The sequence below is a fragment of the Oncorhynchus keta genome, chromosome 34 (assembly GCF_023373465.1).
Source record: "Oncorhynchus keta strain PuntledgeMale-10-30-2019 chromosome 34, Oket_V2, whole genome shotgun sequence".
In the NCBI taxonomy this organism is placed as follows: domain Eukaryota; kingdom Metazoa; phylum Chordata; class Actinopteri; order Salmoniformes; family Salmonidae; genus Oncorhynchus; species Oncorhynchus keta.
In genome coordinates, this window is record NC_068454.1 from 73,144,735 (window position 1) to 73,162,213 (window position 17,479).

At 43.8% G+C, this 17,479-nt stretch overlaps 1 protein-coding gene and 1 long non-coding RNA gene across 5 annotated transcripts; both read left to right on the forward strand.

Annotated features, from left to right (window-relative positions):
* Positions 1-5,324: 5,324 nt before the first annotated feature.
* On the forward strand, positions 5,325-12,698 carry si:ch211-79k12.1 (uncharacterized protein LOC568891 homolog; the record flags this gene model as incomplete). The annotated part of the gene is made up of 6 exons (XM_035751520.2): positions 5,325-5,450; positions 5,794-5,998; positions 6,836-6,981; positions 8,294-8,438; positions 9,558-9,711; positions 11,868-12,698. Coding segments are annotated over 6 exons (864 nt in total), but the record flags the coding sequence as incomplete, so codon positions are not given.
* An 831-nt stretch (positions 12,699-13,529) lies between these two features.
* Positions 13,530-15,604, forward strand: LOC127915215 (uncharacterized). 4 transcript variants are annotated; one of them, XR_008090587.1, is made up of 5 exons: positions 13,530-13,781; positions 13,938-14,017; positions 14,544-14,623; positions 14,700-15,179; positions 15,260-15,604. It is a non-coding gene; the product is annotated as an uncharacterized LOC127915215 (long non-coding RNA). The 4 variants fall into 4 exon arrangements; XR_008090588.1 differs by lacking the exon at positions 14,544-14,623 and having other exon boundaries at positions 13,533-13,781; positions 15,260-15,603; XR_008090586.1 differs by lacking the exon at positions 13,938-14,017 and having other exon boundaries at positions 13,534-13,781; positions 15,260-15,602.
* Positions 15,605-17,479: the final 1,875 nt, after the last annotated feature.

Below are 17,479 nucleotides of genomic sequence, written 5' to 3' on the forward strand. Positions count from 1 at the left end.
AAGAGGTGAAGATATGTTGTATTTAGCATCATTATGTCATTTATATTTTGTAATAATAGAATCTGATATTGTAGGCCCGTATAAACGTGTGTATATCAGTTTATCTATTTATTTAGCTCATTGTGCCTTTGATCTCAGATTAGATCATTCATGTACATAAAAAATACATATTTCCATAAACCACACTGTACTAAACTTCATAACCACTGATATATTAAAGTGGTTTAGTGATTTTATTCAGGATCAATATCTTCACTGTTGGAAGATGAGCTCATATACAAAGTATTTTTTGTCAGCATCATTTCTCAGAGACACATGGTTTGTTGACCTGTTTTCTATTGCTTCAGATCTCCACCTAGTGGACATTTAGAAGCATAGCAGCAGAAACACAGGAACTGAAACCAGTCTATCTAAGCTACAGGTGTCAAACTCATTCCACGGAGGTCCGAGTGTCTGCAGGTTTTTGCTGCTCCCTTGTCCTTGATTCATGAATTGCGGTCACTAATTGGTAAGGAACTCCCCACACATGGTTATTTCAGGTTTAATTGAAAGGAAAAACCAAAAACCCAAAGACACTAGGCCTTCCGTGGAATGATTTTGACACCCCTTCTCTAGATCAGTGGTTTCCAATCAGTGGTACTAGGACCCCTGGGAGTACTTGGCCTATCCACAGGGGGTACTTGAGAAGACTCATGAGATCATAGGCCTACTGGTAAAATGCACATGACGGAGGACGGCTCATAATAATGGCCGGGATGAAGTCAATGGAATGGCATCAAACGCATGAAAATAATTTGTTTGATGTATTTGATATTATTCTGCTCCAGTCATTATCATGAGCGTATTCTCCCAAATGAAGGTGCCACCAACCTCCTGTGCTTCAGGGGTAGTCTGGGCAGAGCACGATTCAGGTGGGGGGTCCAGTTACTGAAAAGGGTTGGGAAACACAGGTCTGTCTACACATGTGTTTCCTCCCACCATGTGCAAATGAGACTGTTGCCTGGGGTCTTTCTTTCCAGACACTGAAACTATTGAAACTTCTGTTTGGCCAACTTCCCTTCTTTGGTATTCTGGAGCTTCTAGGGAAGTTCAAAAGGCTCTATTTTCTATGATTGTGTATTGATGTGAATATTTGTGTGTATTGATGTATATAGTTTATGTATACAGGGCTCATCTGTAAAAGAGACCATGGTGTCAGCATGACTCCCTGTCAAAATATATTTTATACATCCATCTGTTTTTCCACATAGACCTGTTTTCAGTAATGATTGCCTCAGTCATTCAGGGTTTTTCAAAAACAACATCTATTGGGCCTTATGTAAATGATCATTTCACTCCAGCCTCTTTGACCCAAGATGTGCTTCTGAGTGTCTCAGATGTTTACTAACTGGTATAAACTGATACTAAAACCACGGTCAGCTGGGATTCCCAACAACAGGCAAGGCTTGTATAAGGTATCCCAGATAATTGTATCAGACATATAGTATGACAAGCCACTAGTGATGACACTACAGAAATGGCAGAATTGGTTTGCCAGAAACAGACAAATAAAAAAGGTATGAGACGGGCGTTCTTGGAGTTTGACTAATCAACATGTCTCCATGAAAAGGCTAACTCTTCCTGGAAACTCTACATCAGCATTTCGCACCTATTGGAAATGGATGATTTTGCAAGTGTTTATTTGGTTGCGCTGAAACGATCTCAAGTGCTGCGTAAAATCAGGCGACGCAGAACAGTCCACATGGGTAAAAAAAACGGCATCCCCATGCTTAAAGAGCGTCCTTCCACTTGTCATATGTAATTAAGTGTACACGAACCATTTTCGGGCTCACCTGAAGTAGGGACAAGTTTGGTTAAGGACAGATCATTTACTTCTAGATGGCTAAAGCTCTCGTGTGACAAAAGCCATGAAATACACGATCAGTGCTATCCGGGATCTTTGGGACATCCCTACCCCATTAAAGTAGACTTTTAAAATGTTAGGTAAGTGCTATGGTTGTGGTTAGGGTAGGGACTTTCCAATGAACTCGTATAGCACTGAGCTGCGTGAAACGACATCAACATCCTGAGTGCACGGAGACAAGTGACGCACTAACAAGTGATTGGTAATTGGAGCGTATACTCCCATTATTATCAATGTACACACGTCTTGTTTTTACTTAATATCTACAACAGTGGAGAACAGTTTTTTAAAACCAAACAGAAATAAACACTTTCATAAAAACATTCGGCACGTGGAAAGAAAGAGGTGTGTGTGTGTGTATATATATATATATATATATATACACACGTGTGTAAAGCTTGTTTCCAAACTTTGAAAGAAAGACAACCCTGGAAGCCACGCCTCCTCCAGTATCAATAAGTACAGTGCCAGACGTTCCTTTCCACATTCAGAGGGATTTGCAAGTATTTGGATACAGACAGTGAAGCAGAGTGGGAATACTCATCAATACCCAGAATACAATAACAAACATGAGAGGTTTTATACTCTTTGCGATTTTAGTAATTGCACATGCTCACAGCAGTATTGGTAAATATAATTTTATTTACTTTAACTGAGTGAATTTCATTTTATTCTACTCTTTACACTTACATTTGATGTAGTCTTATTTGTTTTAATTCAACTGCAAACGTGAACTCTTCAACATTGTTCTTCAAATTAGTTGCTTAACAGGACAGAAACTGTCCAATTCACGCACTTATCAAGAGAACATTCCTGTCATTCCTCTACCTCAGCTCTGGCGGACTTACTAAATACAAATGCATCTTTTACTTTTACTTTTGATATTTAAGTATATTTTAGCAATTCCATTTACTTTTGATACTGAAGTAGATTTAAAACCAAATACTTTTAGACTTTTATTCAAGTAGTATTTTACTGGGGGACTTTCACTTTTACTTGAGTAATTTTCTATGAAGGTGTCTTTACTTTAACTCAAGTATGACAATTGGGTACTTTTTCCACCACTGGTTGAAAATATATTGTAGGACAGCTGGGTTGGCATCACATAAGGGCTTATACTCAGATTTAACTTGCACTCATTATCTGCACATGGTGTGTTATCATGGTTGGTATATTAGTATATTATGGGAAAGAGATGATTTTGTTTTCGGTCGCGCTGAAACGATCTCAAGTGCTGCGTAAAATCAGGTGACGCAGATGTGTGTGTGTGTGTGTATATATATATATTATATTGTCTCTTTGTGTGGCTGTGTAATCGATTCAATTATTAATTGAGAGCGGAACTCCCCCGAAAAGCCAATTATCTGAATACGAAATTGAAAGTGTGACAAATCAAATTAATCTCTGCGCCTCTATCTTCAAGGGTTTTGATTTACCCTGGAGACACGGCGCTTGTGGAGAAAAGCAATTTAAGTCACTGTTTATTTTTTTTGTCACTATCGAAAACATGTTTCCAATTGCTTTTCTTCAACATTAACCATGGTGTGGATCGATAATGCCACAGTCATCCCCGTGAAATGGTGTGCTTTCAACGTGTTGTTCAGCTCCCCTGACAAGAAACGCAAGTGCGTGGTTGGTCTAAAACGCTTTGTCTAGCAGGGGACCTCCTACCAACCTTCTATTACATCTCCTAGTCAAGTAGACAAACCTGTTGTTCATATGACTGTATTTGGCTAAATGCCAGTCCGGTCTGAGTCAGACAAAGAGGAGGAAAAGGAAGAGCTTGTATAAAAATAAAACAATGTATTTGTCACTCAAACAGTAAGCTGCTGCAACAGCCCAGTCTGTATGTGGCCTAATGTTAGGTGCACCAGCCCAGTCTAATGCCCTATATGTGGCCTAATGTTAGGTGCACCAGCCCAGTCTAATGCCCTATATGTGGCCTAATGTTAGGTGCACCAGCCCAGTCTAATACCCTATATGTGGCCTAATGTTAGGTGCACCAGCCCAGTCTAATACCCTATATGTGGCCTAATGTTAGGTGCACCAGCCCAGTCTAATACCCTATATGTGGCCTAATGTTAGGTGCACCAGCCCAGTCTAATACCCTATATGTGGCCTAATGTTAGGTGCACCAGCCCAGTCTAATGCCCTATATGTGGCCTAATGTTAGGTGCACCAGCCCAGTCTAATGCCCTATATGTGGCCTAATGTTAGGTGCACCAGCCCAGTCTAATGCCCTATATGTGGCCTAATGTTAGGTGCACCAGCCCAGTCTAATGCCCTATATGTGGCCTAATGTTAGGTGCACCAGCCCAGTCTAATGCCCTATATGTGGCCTAATGTTAGGTGCACCAGCCCAGTCTAATGCCCTATATGTGGCCTAATGTTAGGTGCACCAGCCCAGTCTAATGCCCTATATGTGGCCTAATGTTAGGTGCACCAGCCCAGTCTAATGCCCTATATGTGGCCTAATGTTAGGTGCACCAGCCCAGTCTAATACCCTATATGTGGCCTAATGTTAGGTGCACCAGCCCAGTCTAATGCCCTATATGTGGCCTAATGTTAGGTGCACCAGCCCAGTCTAATACCCTATATGTGGCCTAATGTTAGGTGCACCAGCCCAGTCTAATGCCCTATATGTGGCCTAATGTTAGGTGCACCAGCCCAGTCTAATACCCTATATGTGGCCTAATGTTAGGTGCACCAGCCCAGTCTAATGCCCTATATGTGGCCTAATGTTAGGTGCACCAGCCCAGTCTAATGCCCTATATGTGGCCTAATGTTAGGTGCACCAGCCCAGTCTAATGCCCTATATGTGGCCTAATGTTAGGTGCACCAGCCCAGTCTAATGCCCTATATGTGGCCTAATGTTAGGTGCACCAGCCCAGTCTAATGCCCTATATGTGGCCTAATGTTAGGTGCACCAGCCCAGTCTAATACCCTATATGTGGCCTAATGTTAGGTGCACCAGCCCAGTCTAATGCCCTATATGTGGCCTAATGTTAGGTGCACCAGCCCAGCCCATGTGGCCTAATGTTAGGTGCACCAGCCCAGCCCTATATGTGGCCTAATGTTAGGTGCACCAGCCCAGTCTAATGCCCTATATGTGGCCTAATGTTAGGTGCACCAGCCCAGTCTAATGCCCTATATGTGGCCTAATGTTAGGTGCACCAGCCCAGTCTAATGCCCTATATGTGGCCTAATGTTAGGTGCACCAGCCCATCCACTGAAGTGTATCAAAATACTTATCAACAAAAAAAAACACTGGAATGACTCTAGCAATAGGTGGGCTAAACAATCATTTTGTCTACTACCAGCCATGGGACAAGATTAGCTAAACAATAAACTAGCATCGACAACTAAAGTGTATGTATGATGATGGTGTTGATTTGATCCTTGTTGTCTTCCTCTGTCTTGTCTAGCGGCTCTGATTATACAGGGACCAGACAAGCCTGTTCTGGAGAACGATGAAGTCACCCTGGCATGTCTGCTTTCTGACTCGGAGCTCAACACCAGCCAAGTCCACTTTGAGAAGTTTTCCAAGGTCAGGACACAGGCTACTTCTACCTCTGACTTTACTTCTAATTGGGTTATATGATTGCCAATTCTGTTGCTGTACTATGTGAAGTAAAGCATGTTGAGGCTCTACACTTATCGAAACATGACTTGAACCCGACTTCAGTAGTGCAGTATGTTTTTATGTCAACAGGGCTCAGCTTTATAATTTTTGTTGTATATAAAATGACCAATGTTTGCAGACCAAGAAGGTAATCATTCTCACTACTACTCATATCACTGTGCCAGTCCTCCATATGACTGCTATTTGCAGATGAGGTACATCTCTGTTTCTCTCTCTCACTGTTCCTTTCTCTCCTACTCTTCATCAGTACATGAATAAGTGGTATAGACTGGAGGAGGAGTCCATGTACCGCCGATGTATCCCTGGTGTTATCTTGAGGCGTGAGGCGAGCCAACTGCTTCTGTCCATCCGCAGCATCCACAGCTACTTCCACCAGGGACTCTACCGCTGTGTCGCAGACAACGCCACGGCAACCGACAACTCCTCCCAGCCCCTGGCTATCACCATCAACTGTGAGTATGGGGTGGGCTATATAGTCACATGCATTTCTGTAACAGCTGTTTTTTTTGTTTTTAAAATGGCGCGATGGCCAATACGTCGGCACAGCAGGAAAGACCAAACCTCCTGGAGAGCTGCTGGGTATGCAGGCTTTTAGTACAACCCTGCTTTAATACACCTGATTTGTATCAGCTGCTCCCCAGAACCTTGATTAGCTGAATCCGGAGGGTAAGTGTAGTGCTGGAACAAACCCCTGCACACCCAGTTGTAGCTCTCCAGGAGGAGTGCCTGCTATCCACTCCACCGTACAGTATATCCATTCTCCTTGTTTTCAAAAACTTCACAGGGGAATAGAAATACAAATAACCAGAAGAAGAGACGTATTGTACAAGGCACATTGGTGGTCATAGCGTGAGGCCTATTTTCCCTTGCGCTACAGGGGCGATCAAATCGTCCGGCACGTCTTTTGATAGGCTTCTTTGCCCGTGGAGCAATCGATAATGGGGAATTATTTGTGTGGACAGAAGGAGAGAGCCCAAGGCACATGGAGATGGTTCCGTTGACGTAGAGCGGGAGAAAATGAACCGTCACACTCCACAGTGCACCATTGTGAGGACTTAGGAAGATGAAGGCAATTACCATTATCTGATTGTTCCTCCTCATGGGCAATTTGTAGAGGATTTGAGGCACAATACTGCAGTATACTCAGGGATATGGCTCTGTTGACTCATGTTTCTGCATGTTTGTACACCGTGCACAGCTGCACACACGCACTCAAACCTCTTCAAACCATCATGCATTCTTCTTGATTTATTCTGACGTCTCTGCTGTGTTTCTGATCCCCTGTTCAGACATACGTGAGCTGTCTGTGTACGATGTGTCCTCCTCCAGCCGGAAGTTCATCAAGGAAAACCTGCTTGTGACACGAGGCGAAGACGTAGAGGTGGAGTGCTCCACCACAGCCTCTGAGGCACCACTATACTTCTGGCAGAAATATGTGAGTTTGGGTCTGTCAGGATCTGGCCTTCTATCGCTCGATCTCTCACTCTCTGTCCCGCTCCTCTTTCACTCTCAGCACCATAAGAGGTGCTCAGTATTCATGTTATTCCCTGGTTTGGGCCCTCCTCTTTCTGGAGAGCAGCCACTTACAGAGGATTAATAGTTTAATGAGGTCTTGACAAGTGGCAACCTGAAAGCCAATCTGTTGATAAATTCCTAATGATTTTTCAATGTTCAGTTAATCATTGTTGAATTACTCAACTTGCTGTTACCAAAGCCACAAACCAAATACCCAGGGGAATTAAGACCTCTCAATGCTAAATGTCAAACTCCAAATGGCCATGCAGGCAACAATAAGACCTTGGTGAATTGATTTGCTGCTCCCTAGTGGTAAAATAAGGTATCACTACTTCAGCACATTGTGGTCCACTATTTCAGACCTGATGCAATTTCACACCTTTAAAATCAACTTAGTCCTCATTTTAATACATTTTTCTGAATTCCAATGTCTTTAGAAAGAATACCCCTCCACCCTCAAATATCCCCCATCTACCTTTTGAACCAGTCTGTCCACACATTCATAACTATTTGCATAACTCTTTATACATTTGGATTTGGGGTAGAAAATATTCACGGATGGGGATGGAAGGAATTATAGGGGCAGAGAAACAAACAGTATGGGCCATTTGATGGGCAGCTGCTGACTGACTGCACAGTGCCGGTCTCCAGTAATGTCCATAGGAGGCAGGCAAGAGACTGGATGCATCTGAGCCAGTGGATTTGCATGCAGAATGCTGTTTGGGCCAAACCTGGCCTTTCCTGGAAATCCTCTTAATTCAGCCCCTCATTCAAATTGAAATGGACTTTCTTGGCAGGAAAATGTGAGATCCCAGGGGCCAAATCATTTGCAAGGTGTAGTGTCTTTTTTTGTTTTGTTTCTATTCTGTTTCTCCTATTATTTCTCCCCTACTGTGTCTAACTCTCCCTCTTAATAATAGCCCAGCAGCTAGTTCTGTGTCCACAGTGCCTCCTGTTTTCTCATTATGTGTTGTTAACAGTGTTGCCGTGCTATTCTTTGCTGATTTCCCCATCTAGGTCAGTGAATTGGGTTTATGTGTAATTTATTCAGTGGGATTACTGTTCAGGTAAATACACCTTGTCCGGGAGTTTATCGCTTCTCTCAAAGGGACACACATACTGTAACTCCACTGAGAAATGTTTTCTTGACTCGTTCCCTCACTTTCTCCTCCATTTGCACCCCTCTCTCTCTCTCCTCTCTCTCTCTCACCCACCATCCTTCCCTCTAACAGGGAGATGACTGGATTGTGCCCTCCTCCAAGCTGAGGCTGAAGAATGTGAGGATGGAGGATGGTGGAGACTACACCTGCATGGCTGAGCACCCCACCCTGTCCAGCCTGAAGAAGAGCAGCACCATCTCCATCACTGTGCTGCCAGGTAGGTAGAGGGTCAGGGGTCAGGAAGGTGGGGACTACAGGGGTTGGTGTTATGAAGAGGGACAGTAAGTGTAGGGGTTAGCAAGCAGGAATAAGAGGAGGGAGGGCGAGGAACACAGATGTTAGGGCCAAGGCACATATGGGGAGGAGGAGCTCTCGTGAAGGCGAGGGTCTTACGGCTATGTGATGGAGGAGAGCAACTGGCCACTGCGGAGGACACTAAATATGTCAGTGAAGAAGAGGACTCGTTACGTTACAGCTAATCCAATTTATCATACTGATCATTGTTCATTTTTATCAGCGACCTGCGAGATGATTACGCTGCATTAATGGTCACGGGTTTTTCCACACAATCATATCGCCAATATAGAGTCAATTATAATCCTTGAGATTACGGCAGCGTAGCCTAGTGGTTAGAGCGTTGGACTAGTAACCGGAAGGTTGCGAGTTCAAACCCCCGAGCTGACAAGGTACAAATCTGTCGTTCTGCCCCTGAACAGGCAGTTAACCCACTGTTCCCAGGCCGTCATTGAAAATAAGAATATGTTCTTAACTGACTTGCCTGGTTAAATAAAGGTAAAAAATAAATAAATAAAAATTACAATCGTTTCAATTATCTATCCTCCAAGTCAGTTGCACCAATCAAACTGGATGCATGTCAATTATAACAGTAAAGACACTGCTTCAGTATGAAGTGGAAGTGAATAATCGTAGTGAACAATCATTTGCACTTCATTTTACACTATTTTTAATCAATCAAATGTATTTAATACAGCCCTTTTACATCAGCAGTTGTCACAGTGCTTTACAGACACCCAGCCTAAAACCGCAGAGAGCAAGCTATGCAGATAAAGCAGCACAGAGGCTAGGAAGAAACCTAGAGAGGAATCAGGCTCTTCTGGCTGTACCGGGTGGAGATGCATGTGGCCATTAAGGCCAGATCGTTTTTCAAGACATTCAAACGTTCATAGATGACCAGCAGGGTCATATTATAACCATCTTTTTCAGAAGAGTTGGATACACTACAGAATGGACAGTATGGAGCTAGGCTAACAAAATAAACTGTCTGTGAATCATCTGGTATTAAAGCCTGTAGCGTGTCTGACTCTCCGGCCTGCAGCCACCAACGGCCGTCTCAACCAAGCCTGGTACGACTCCACCAACCTGGTGATGATGACCTCCGTGGCGGGGGCGGTTCTCCTGGTGATCATCCTGTCTATCACCGTCTTCCTGGTCCGCAGGGCCAAGCAGGCCAAGAGCACCAAGGGACCCATGTGAGTGCTGAGCTCTGTGGCACAGTGCCCTCCTCACCTTTCTCTCTCCCTCTATAATATGTGTGTGTGTGGTGCCCCTCCTTTCTTTTATCTCCTTCCCCTCTCCTCTTCCATTTATCCCAGGTTATAGCCAGGCCAATATATTATATCTATTGCCTTATATTTCACTCTGACTCTTACGATAGTACCAAGGCTAAGGTGGATTTACTGTGTGTGTTAGTGTTCTTGTAGACCGCCATGTCCCAGTGGCGGTGACCAGCTAGACCCAGTCGCTGACTTCCTCCCTGATCTCTTCCCTGCCCACATGAAAAATACTACAGTTTACTATGGAATACTACAGTACTTACTGTAGAATTCTGTGGTATACTGTAGAAAACTACTACACACTGTAGTATCCCTCTATCATGTGTAGTACTTACTATAGAATGTTGCAGAATACTATAGTAAATACTACAGTAATGTCTGCAAAAACACTACACTTTTTAAAACTAAAGTAAATAATACAGTATTTCATTTGCATATACCCTGCCCATTCCCCTATCCCAATTTGTGCCATCTATAAGTAAGACATCTACATGCCAGGTATAGACCATATATTGTGTTCCATACAAGTCAGAGAAGAGAGCTGACCTTCAAACCCCAGTCCTACCTGCTTACAGGTTATGGAAAATGTGCTCTTAGAATTTCTCTAGTAGGTTTCTTCTAAGAGAAAGCCTCCACTTCTGATAAAACAAACAGTATAGTGAACACTACAGTAATGTCTGAAAAAACACTACAGTAAATACTACATTATACTACAGTCCACAAAAACACGACATTAATTACTGTACTATATACTACATGTTTTATTTTACTACTGTATTTATACTGTAGATAGAGTTGACTGTATATACTACACTAAGTACTACAGTAGTCACTGTAGTGTTTTGCAGACTGTAGTCCGCAAAATCACTACAATGCATACTATAGTATTTTTTTCATGTGGGTGTGTTTTCACCAGACTCTTGCAAAACATTTAAAGGATACTATGGTCATATAGTATGCACTGTTAAAATCATAATAAATACACAGTAATCAGACACATTGTGACCCACAACTTCTGTTGGTCAACCTCATATCAGAGTGATTACAACATGAGTACAGTACATGTTTTCTGTAATAGTTATTCTGTCTTATATATAGAAGCTATTGAGGTTAGGTTTCGCTTTACATCTGTGTGTTTGACCTACAGTATATTCTGTAGATTACTGGTTGGCAGTCTATTTGTTCTCTTTTACTTGTCTTTCTCTCCTCTGTGGTTCTCTGGGCAGTCCATTTACACATAATGGTGCAACTCTCTATCTTTCTCTCCTCTGGGGTTCTCTGGGCAGTCCATTTACACATAATGGTGCAACTCTCTATCTTTCTCTCCTCTGGTTCTCTGGGCAGTCCATTTACACATAATGGTGCAACTCTCTATCTTTCTCTCCTCTGGTTCTCTGGGCAGTCCATTTACACATAATGGTGCAACTCTCTATCTTTCTCTCCTCTGTGGTTCTCTGGGCAGTCCATTTACACATAATGGTGCAACTCTCTATCTTTCTCTCCTCTGTGGGTTCTCTGGGCAGTCCATTTACACATAATGGTGCAACTCTCTATCTTTCTCTCCTCTGTCCATTTAAACATAATGGGTTCTCTGGGCAGTCCATTTAAACATAATGGTGCAACTCTCTATCTTTCTCTCCTCTGTGGTTCTCTGGGCAGTCCATTTACACATAATGGTGCAACTCTCTATCTTTCTCTCTCTGTGGTTCTCTGGGCAGTCCATTTACACATAATGGTGCAACTCTCTATCTTTCTCTCCTCTGGTTTTCTGGGCAGTCCATTTACACATAATGGTGCAACTCTCTATCTTTCTCTCCTCTGGTTTTCTGGGCAGTCCATTTACACATAATGGTGCAACTCTCTATCTTTCTCTCCTCTGTGGTTCTCTGGGCAGTCCATTTACACATAATGGTGCAACTCTATCTTTCTCTCCTCTGTGGTTTTCTGGGCAGTCCATTTACACATAATGGTGCAACTCTCTATCTTTCTCTCCTCTGTGGTTCTCTGGGCAGTCCATTTACGAATAATGGTGCAACTCACTCTTTCTCTCCTCCTCCTCTCTCTACCTCCAGTGATGACCACTCTCAGAAGAAGCCCATCTACACAGCCAGTGTTGAGTCTCTGGCCTCTACCAGTGGAGACAAACAACCACTGGTGTGACCGCGCCGAGAGATGGAGAGGAGAAGTAGGGGAACAAATGGAGAAAGATGGTGAAAGGGAGTGAGGAATAGGAAGGAGGGAAGATGTCGAGGTGGTAGGAGAGGTGCCTGGGTTATGGATGCAGAGTCAAATCGAAGCTATTATCAAAGGCTGGCTGTGTCTAAGAGGAGGGAGACAAATTATTGTTTTACTGGGGTGGTTTGCTTCCAGCGGGGTTGGCTGAAGTGTTCTTGAACAAAAGGTGTGCAATTTTCTCTTTATTGATTTCGCAACCTGCAAAATTGAGATTCACGTTCTTATCTGAGGCAAGGTGAGGGGGAGGAGTCTTAGATACTGTGGGAACCCTAAGCAGCTGCAGACATTTTTTCACAAGGAGGTTACCTTGAGTTAAACTGCTCACCACCAGCACTTTTGCAGCTTGGGCTCACAAAACGGAATGCCTCTTACGTTGCAAGTATAATGTGACTGCTGCATCACAAATGTGCCTTTTCCCCTCAATGCTTTTACGTGGTGTAGAATATTGGTGTGGATTTTTTCCCAAGGAAATGTATAACCTTGTGTCGCATACTAGTGGTGACGCACTTCAAAGTATACAGACAAGATGTACACTTGTAGATTATTTTGCATCTCTATATTCCAATGACAACTGAAGCACTTTCAAACATTACCCTCAGAGCTATCTATTTGCTGTATTTCCTGTACTTATAATAGTCATGATATAAAGTTGATTTGAGAAATTCTAATAGGGATTGCCCAGTGTCTTTTATCATTGATTAAAATGTAGGACATATCAAGAGGGGGAGGAGTATTGATGCTGTGAAAGCTGGATGTTGGTACAAGCTTGGACGCACATACAGTAAATCCAATGGCCTCTTGACCTCACCCTCTCTATAACCTCAGTTCCCTCCACTTCCTATACATTCTGCAAGGCCTTCCTCTACAGCTGACCTTTACTGCACCTCACACACGCCATCTAACCACGGAGAGAGAGCCTGCATACGATATGCCCAGTCAATAACAGAAGACCGACAGACAACCTTGAGGCATCTACCCATTGTTTTAAGTGAGGCTATGTATGTGGTTACACATGGTTCATTCCCCACTGCATCCGACAGCACCATTAATAACTCTCCCTCTCCCAGCCAGGCTACAACTTCATTCTTTCATTTTCTCCTCTGTTGCCTTCTAACCTTAACTTATTTCCATCACCACTTATCACTATAACGGCTCTTCTCGTAACTATGTATTTAATGAAGCCTGGACTATGTGTGCCTGGTTGAAGGTAGGCTGCCGTAACAGGAAGGAGATGCTGTGGTTTAACATGACACTCTGTTAAAAGGAACCGTCCACGCGCTACAGAGCACAGCGAGGATAATGTTATTAAACTGATTATTCAAGTCTCTGGCCACCGTCTGGCTTGTTACAGGCCATTTGTGTGTCCTAGCTGCTAGGTGGAAAGGCTGAGGTCAAAACGGTGGAGCCAAAAGTCCATAAAACAGTCATGCTTCATCAAAATACAGTTTGGAAATTTGAAGCGCTCTTCATTTGAAATGCCAGTGAGCAGCGTTTTATTTTGGCCTTTGAGGCATTTATGGGTCAAAAGCATCCGCCTTCATGGATGTTGCTGGTTCAACAGGATGGCCAAGGACTACTAGACGACAGTGAGGTCAGTCGCATGAGGGTTTTCTGCCTTCATGGATGTTGCTGGTTCAACAGGATGGCCAAGGACTACTAGACGACAGTGAGGTCAGTCGCATGAGGGTTTTCTGCCTTCATGGATGTTGCTGGTTCAACAGGATGGCCAAGGACTACTAGACGACAGTGAGGTCACATGAGGGTTTTCTGCCTTCATGGATGTTGCTGGTTCAACAGGATGGCCAAGGACTACTAGACGACAGTGAGGTCAGTCACATGAGGGTTTTCTGCCTTCATGGATGTTGCTGGTTCAACAGGATGGCCAAGGACTACTAGACGACAGTGAGGTCAGTCGCATGAGGGTTTTCTGCCTTCATGGATGTTGCTGGTTCAACAGGATGGCCAAGGACTACTAGACGACAGTGAGGTCAGTCGCATGAGGGTTTTCTGCCTTCATGGATGTTGCTGGTTCAACAGGATGGCCAAGGACTACTAGACGACAGTTCAGTCGCATGAGGGTTTTCTGCCTTCATGGATGTTGCTGGTTCAACAGGATGGCCAAGGACTACTAGACGACAGTGAGGAAAGGGTTTTCTGCCTTCATGGATGTTGCTGGTTCAACAGGATGGCCAAGGACACTAGACGACAGTGAGGTCAGTCGCATGAGGGTTTTCTGCCTTCATGGATGTTGCTGGTTCAACAGGATGGCCAAGGACTACTAGAAAGTGAGGTCAGTCATGAGGGTTTTCTGCCTTCATGGATGTTGCTGGTTCAACAAGGACTACTAGACGACAGTGAGGTCAGTGCATGAGGGTTTTCTGCCTTCATGGATGTTGCTGGTTCAACAGGATGGCCAAGGACTACTAGACGACAGTGAGGTCAGTCGCATGAGGGTTTTCTGCCTTCATGGATGTTGCTGGTTCAACAGGATGGCCAAGGACTACCACAGTGAGGTCAGTCGCATGAGGGTTTTCTGCCTTCATGGATGTTGCTGGTTCAACAGGATGGCCAAGGACTACTAGACGACAGTGAGGTCAGTCGCATGAGGGTTTTCTGCCTTCATGGATGTTGCTGGTTCAACAGGATGAGGACTACTAGACGACAGTGAGGTCAGTCGCATGAGGGTTTTCTGCCTTCATGGATGTTGCTGGTTCAACAGGATGGCCAAGGACTACTAGACGACAGTGAGGTCAGTCGCATGAGGGTTTTCTGCCTTCATGGATGTTGCTGGTTCAACAGGATGGCCAAGGACTACTAGACGACAGTGAGGTCAGTCGCATGAGGGTTTTCTGCCTTCATGGATGTTGCTGGTTCAACAGGATGGCCAAGGACTACTAGACGACAGTGAGGTCAGTCGCATGAGGGTTTTCTGCCTTCATGGATGTTGCTGGTTCAACAGGATGGCCAAGGACTACTAGACGACAGTGAGGTCAGTCGCATGAGGGTTTTCTGCCTTCATGGATGTTGCTGGTTCAACAGGATGGCCAAGGACTACTAGACGACAGTGAGGTCAGTCGCATGAGGGTTTTCTGCCTTCATGGATGTTGCTGGTTCAACAGGATGGCCAAGGACTACTAGACGACAGTGAGGTCAGTCGCATGAGGGTTTTCTGCCTTCATGGATGTTGCTGGTTCAACAGGATGGCTAAGGACTACTAGACGACAGTGAGGTCAGTCGCATGAGGGTTTTCTGCCTTCATGGATGTTGCTGGTTCAACAGGATGGCCAAGGACTACTAGACGACAGTGAGGTCAGTCGCATGAGGGTTTTCTGCCTTCATGGATGTTGCTGGTTCAACAGGATGGCCAAGGACTACTAGACGACAGTGAGGTCAGTCGCATGAGGGTTTTCTGCCTTCATGGATGTTGCTGGTTCAACAGGATGGCCAAGGACTACTAGACGACAGTGAGGTCAGTCGCATGAGGGTTTTCTGCCTTCATGGATGTTGCTGGTTCAACAGGATGGCCAAGGACTACTAGACTACAGTGAGGTCAGTCGCATGAGGGCTTTCTGCCTCCATGGTTGTGTTTGGATAGCTCCGGCCCCTAGGCACTGACCTAGAATCAGATTTCCCTTCTAAGGTCACCAGGTAAAGTTGAGGGCTGCCCTTAGACACTGGCATAGGGTCTGGCTTCTGACCTCATGTCAGTAGCTAAAGGTCGTAGGATTGGAGTAGGTGTACAAAAAGATGACCAGCTACACTTTTACCTCACATATCATATAGGAATAATTGTTAGGAATCGTTGTTATTACCTTACACCAAGTATGTATCATTATTGATTCTGTTTCCTAAGAATATCCATGCACAATATAGTGATAAGTATACCCATAACCACACAATGGTTATTACATTAGCCTATAGTTGAGTAGCTGATGCTACTTTGCTGCGAACAGGAGTGCAACATTTCTCAGCAAGACAGACAGCAGCAGCATACCGGTCTATGGAAGCCTGTCTCAGTGGACATCTCCATTGGAATGACGAGAGCATGTATAGTTCTCTTGAATAATATAGCAACTAGGGCCCGCTCAAAGACATTGTTTAGAACACGTGGTCTCTATTCTGTTAAATTGCATGTATGTATGGGTTGAAATGAACGTTAGGTTTTCGCTGGAGATGCAGGTGTTCCCCCATCATTACTCTCCAACAATGCCCCATCTGGAGTCGGGGAGCCGCCGCTGACAACTGGGAAACAAACACTCGGAGAGAAAGTGACAGGGTAAAATGAAACGGGACGCGGGGGGCGGATATTATCCTAGCCAAAACAACATGATGAAAGCGAACATACCACGGCGTGGGACAAGTAGAAATCAAAAGACAGAAGGAACGGAAGTGTGGTTGAGCGGGAGAAGTACAGAAGGGTAAATCCGTAGCCTACAATCATGTCAGGCTACCCACGACTACCGGGCAGAATAATTTATACAGATGGACCTATTATGGAGACTGAGAAAGGCCACTTTTTATGTAGCAATTTTAGAGGAACGTTCAGGCTTGGGTCTACAGCATTTCAATCGAGTAATTTTCAAAGCTGAAAATGAGAATGTGCCCTGCTTCAAATATATTATAATTTTCAGGCTGAATTAATACATAAATTAACAAACACATGTTAATTACAGGCTCATGTTACGAGCTGTTCTGACATGCTATGCACTTTACCCATCCAAAGGTGTCGCCAAACACTTACTTGGAAACATATTCATTCACGCATAATAAAATATTCACTGAGGTATATTCAAAAGAAAATACAATTTTCATAATGGGCCCGTTTGGTGCCACGCTCTGACTGGAAAACTCAATTTGGGGTGCAGTGCAACCACAGCATTACAGTAAACTGAGTCTCCGGTGCTTCTTATTCAGCCGTTAGCGCCCCCAAGCTCTGTCTAGAACGAGGATTTGAAACCGCCGGAGAGTTGTGTTGGTTTCATTCCATTAGCGCTATTCCAAGCGGTAGTTTGCTCAAATATACCTGTTATTTAGGCTAGTGCTCTCATCTACACTACACTGAGGATTTCACTTTACATTTAGAACACAAACAAACACACGTTTTTTTTACTCCTAGGCTACTCCAATATCAAACTAGGTCTAATAAATTCCTTTCCTCGACAATAAGTTATATAGCCTCCATGTATATGGCCATGTAGCACATCATTTTAATCTTATCTTCAGCCCAGTATGTTTTGAATGTTACAATAACATACTGTGTATATATATACATATAGGTCTCGCACTTACAGCCAGAAGTTCAAATGGACTGCCTGTTTGATTTTATATATAATATATTTGTAAATGCATCTCATTGAATATCAAACAGTCTTATAATTATAAATGTTGGCTTAACTATGCATGTTTTGTAAATACCTTTTATTTGGTAGGCTATTAATGTTTGTTATCA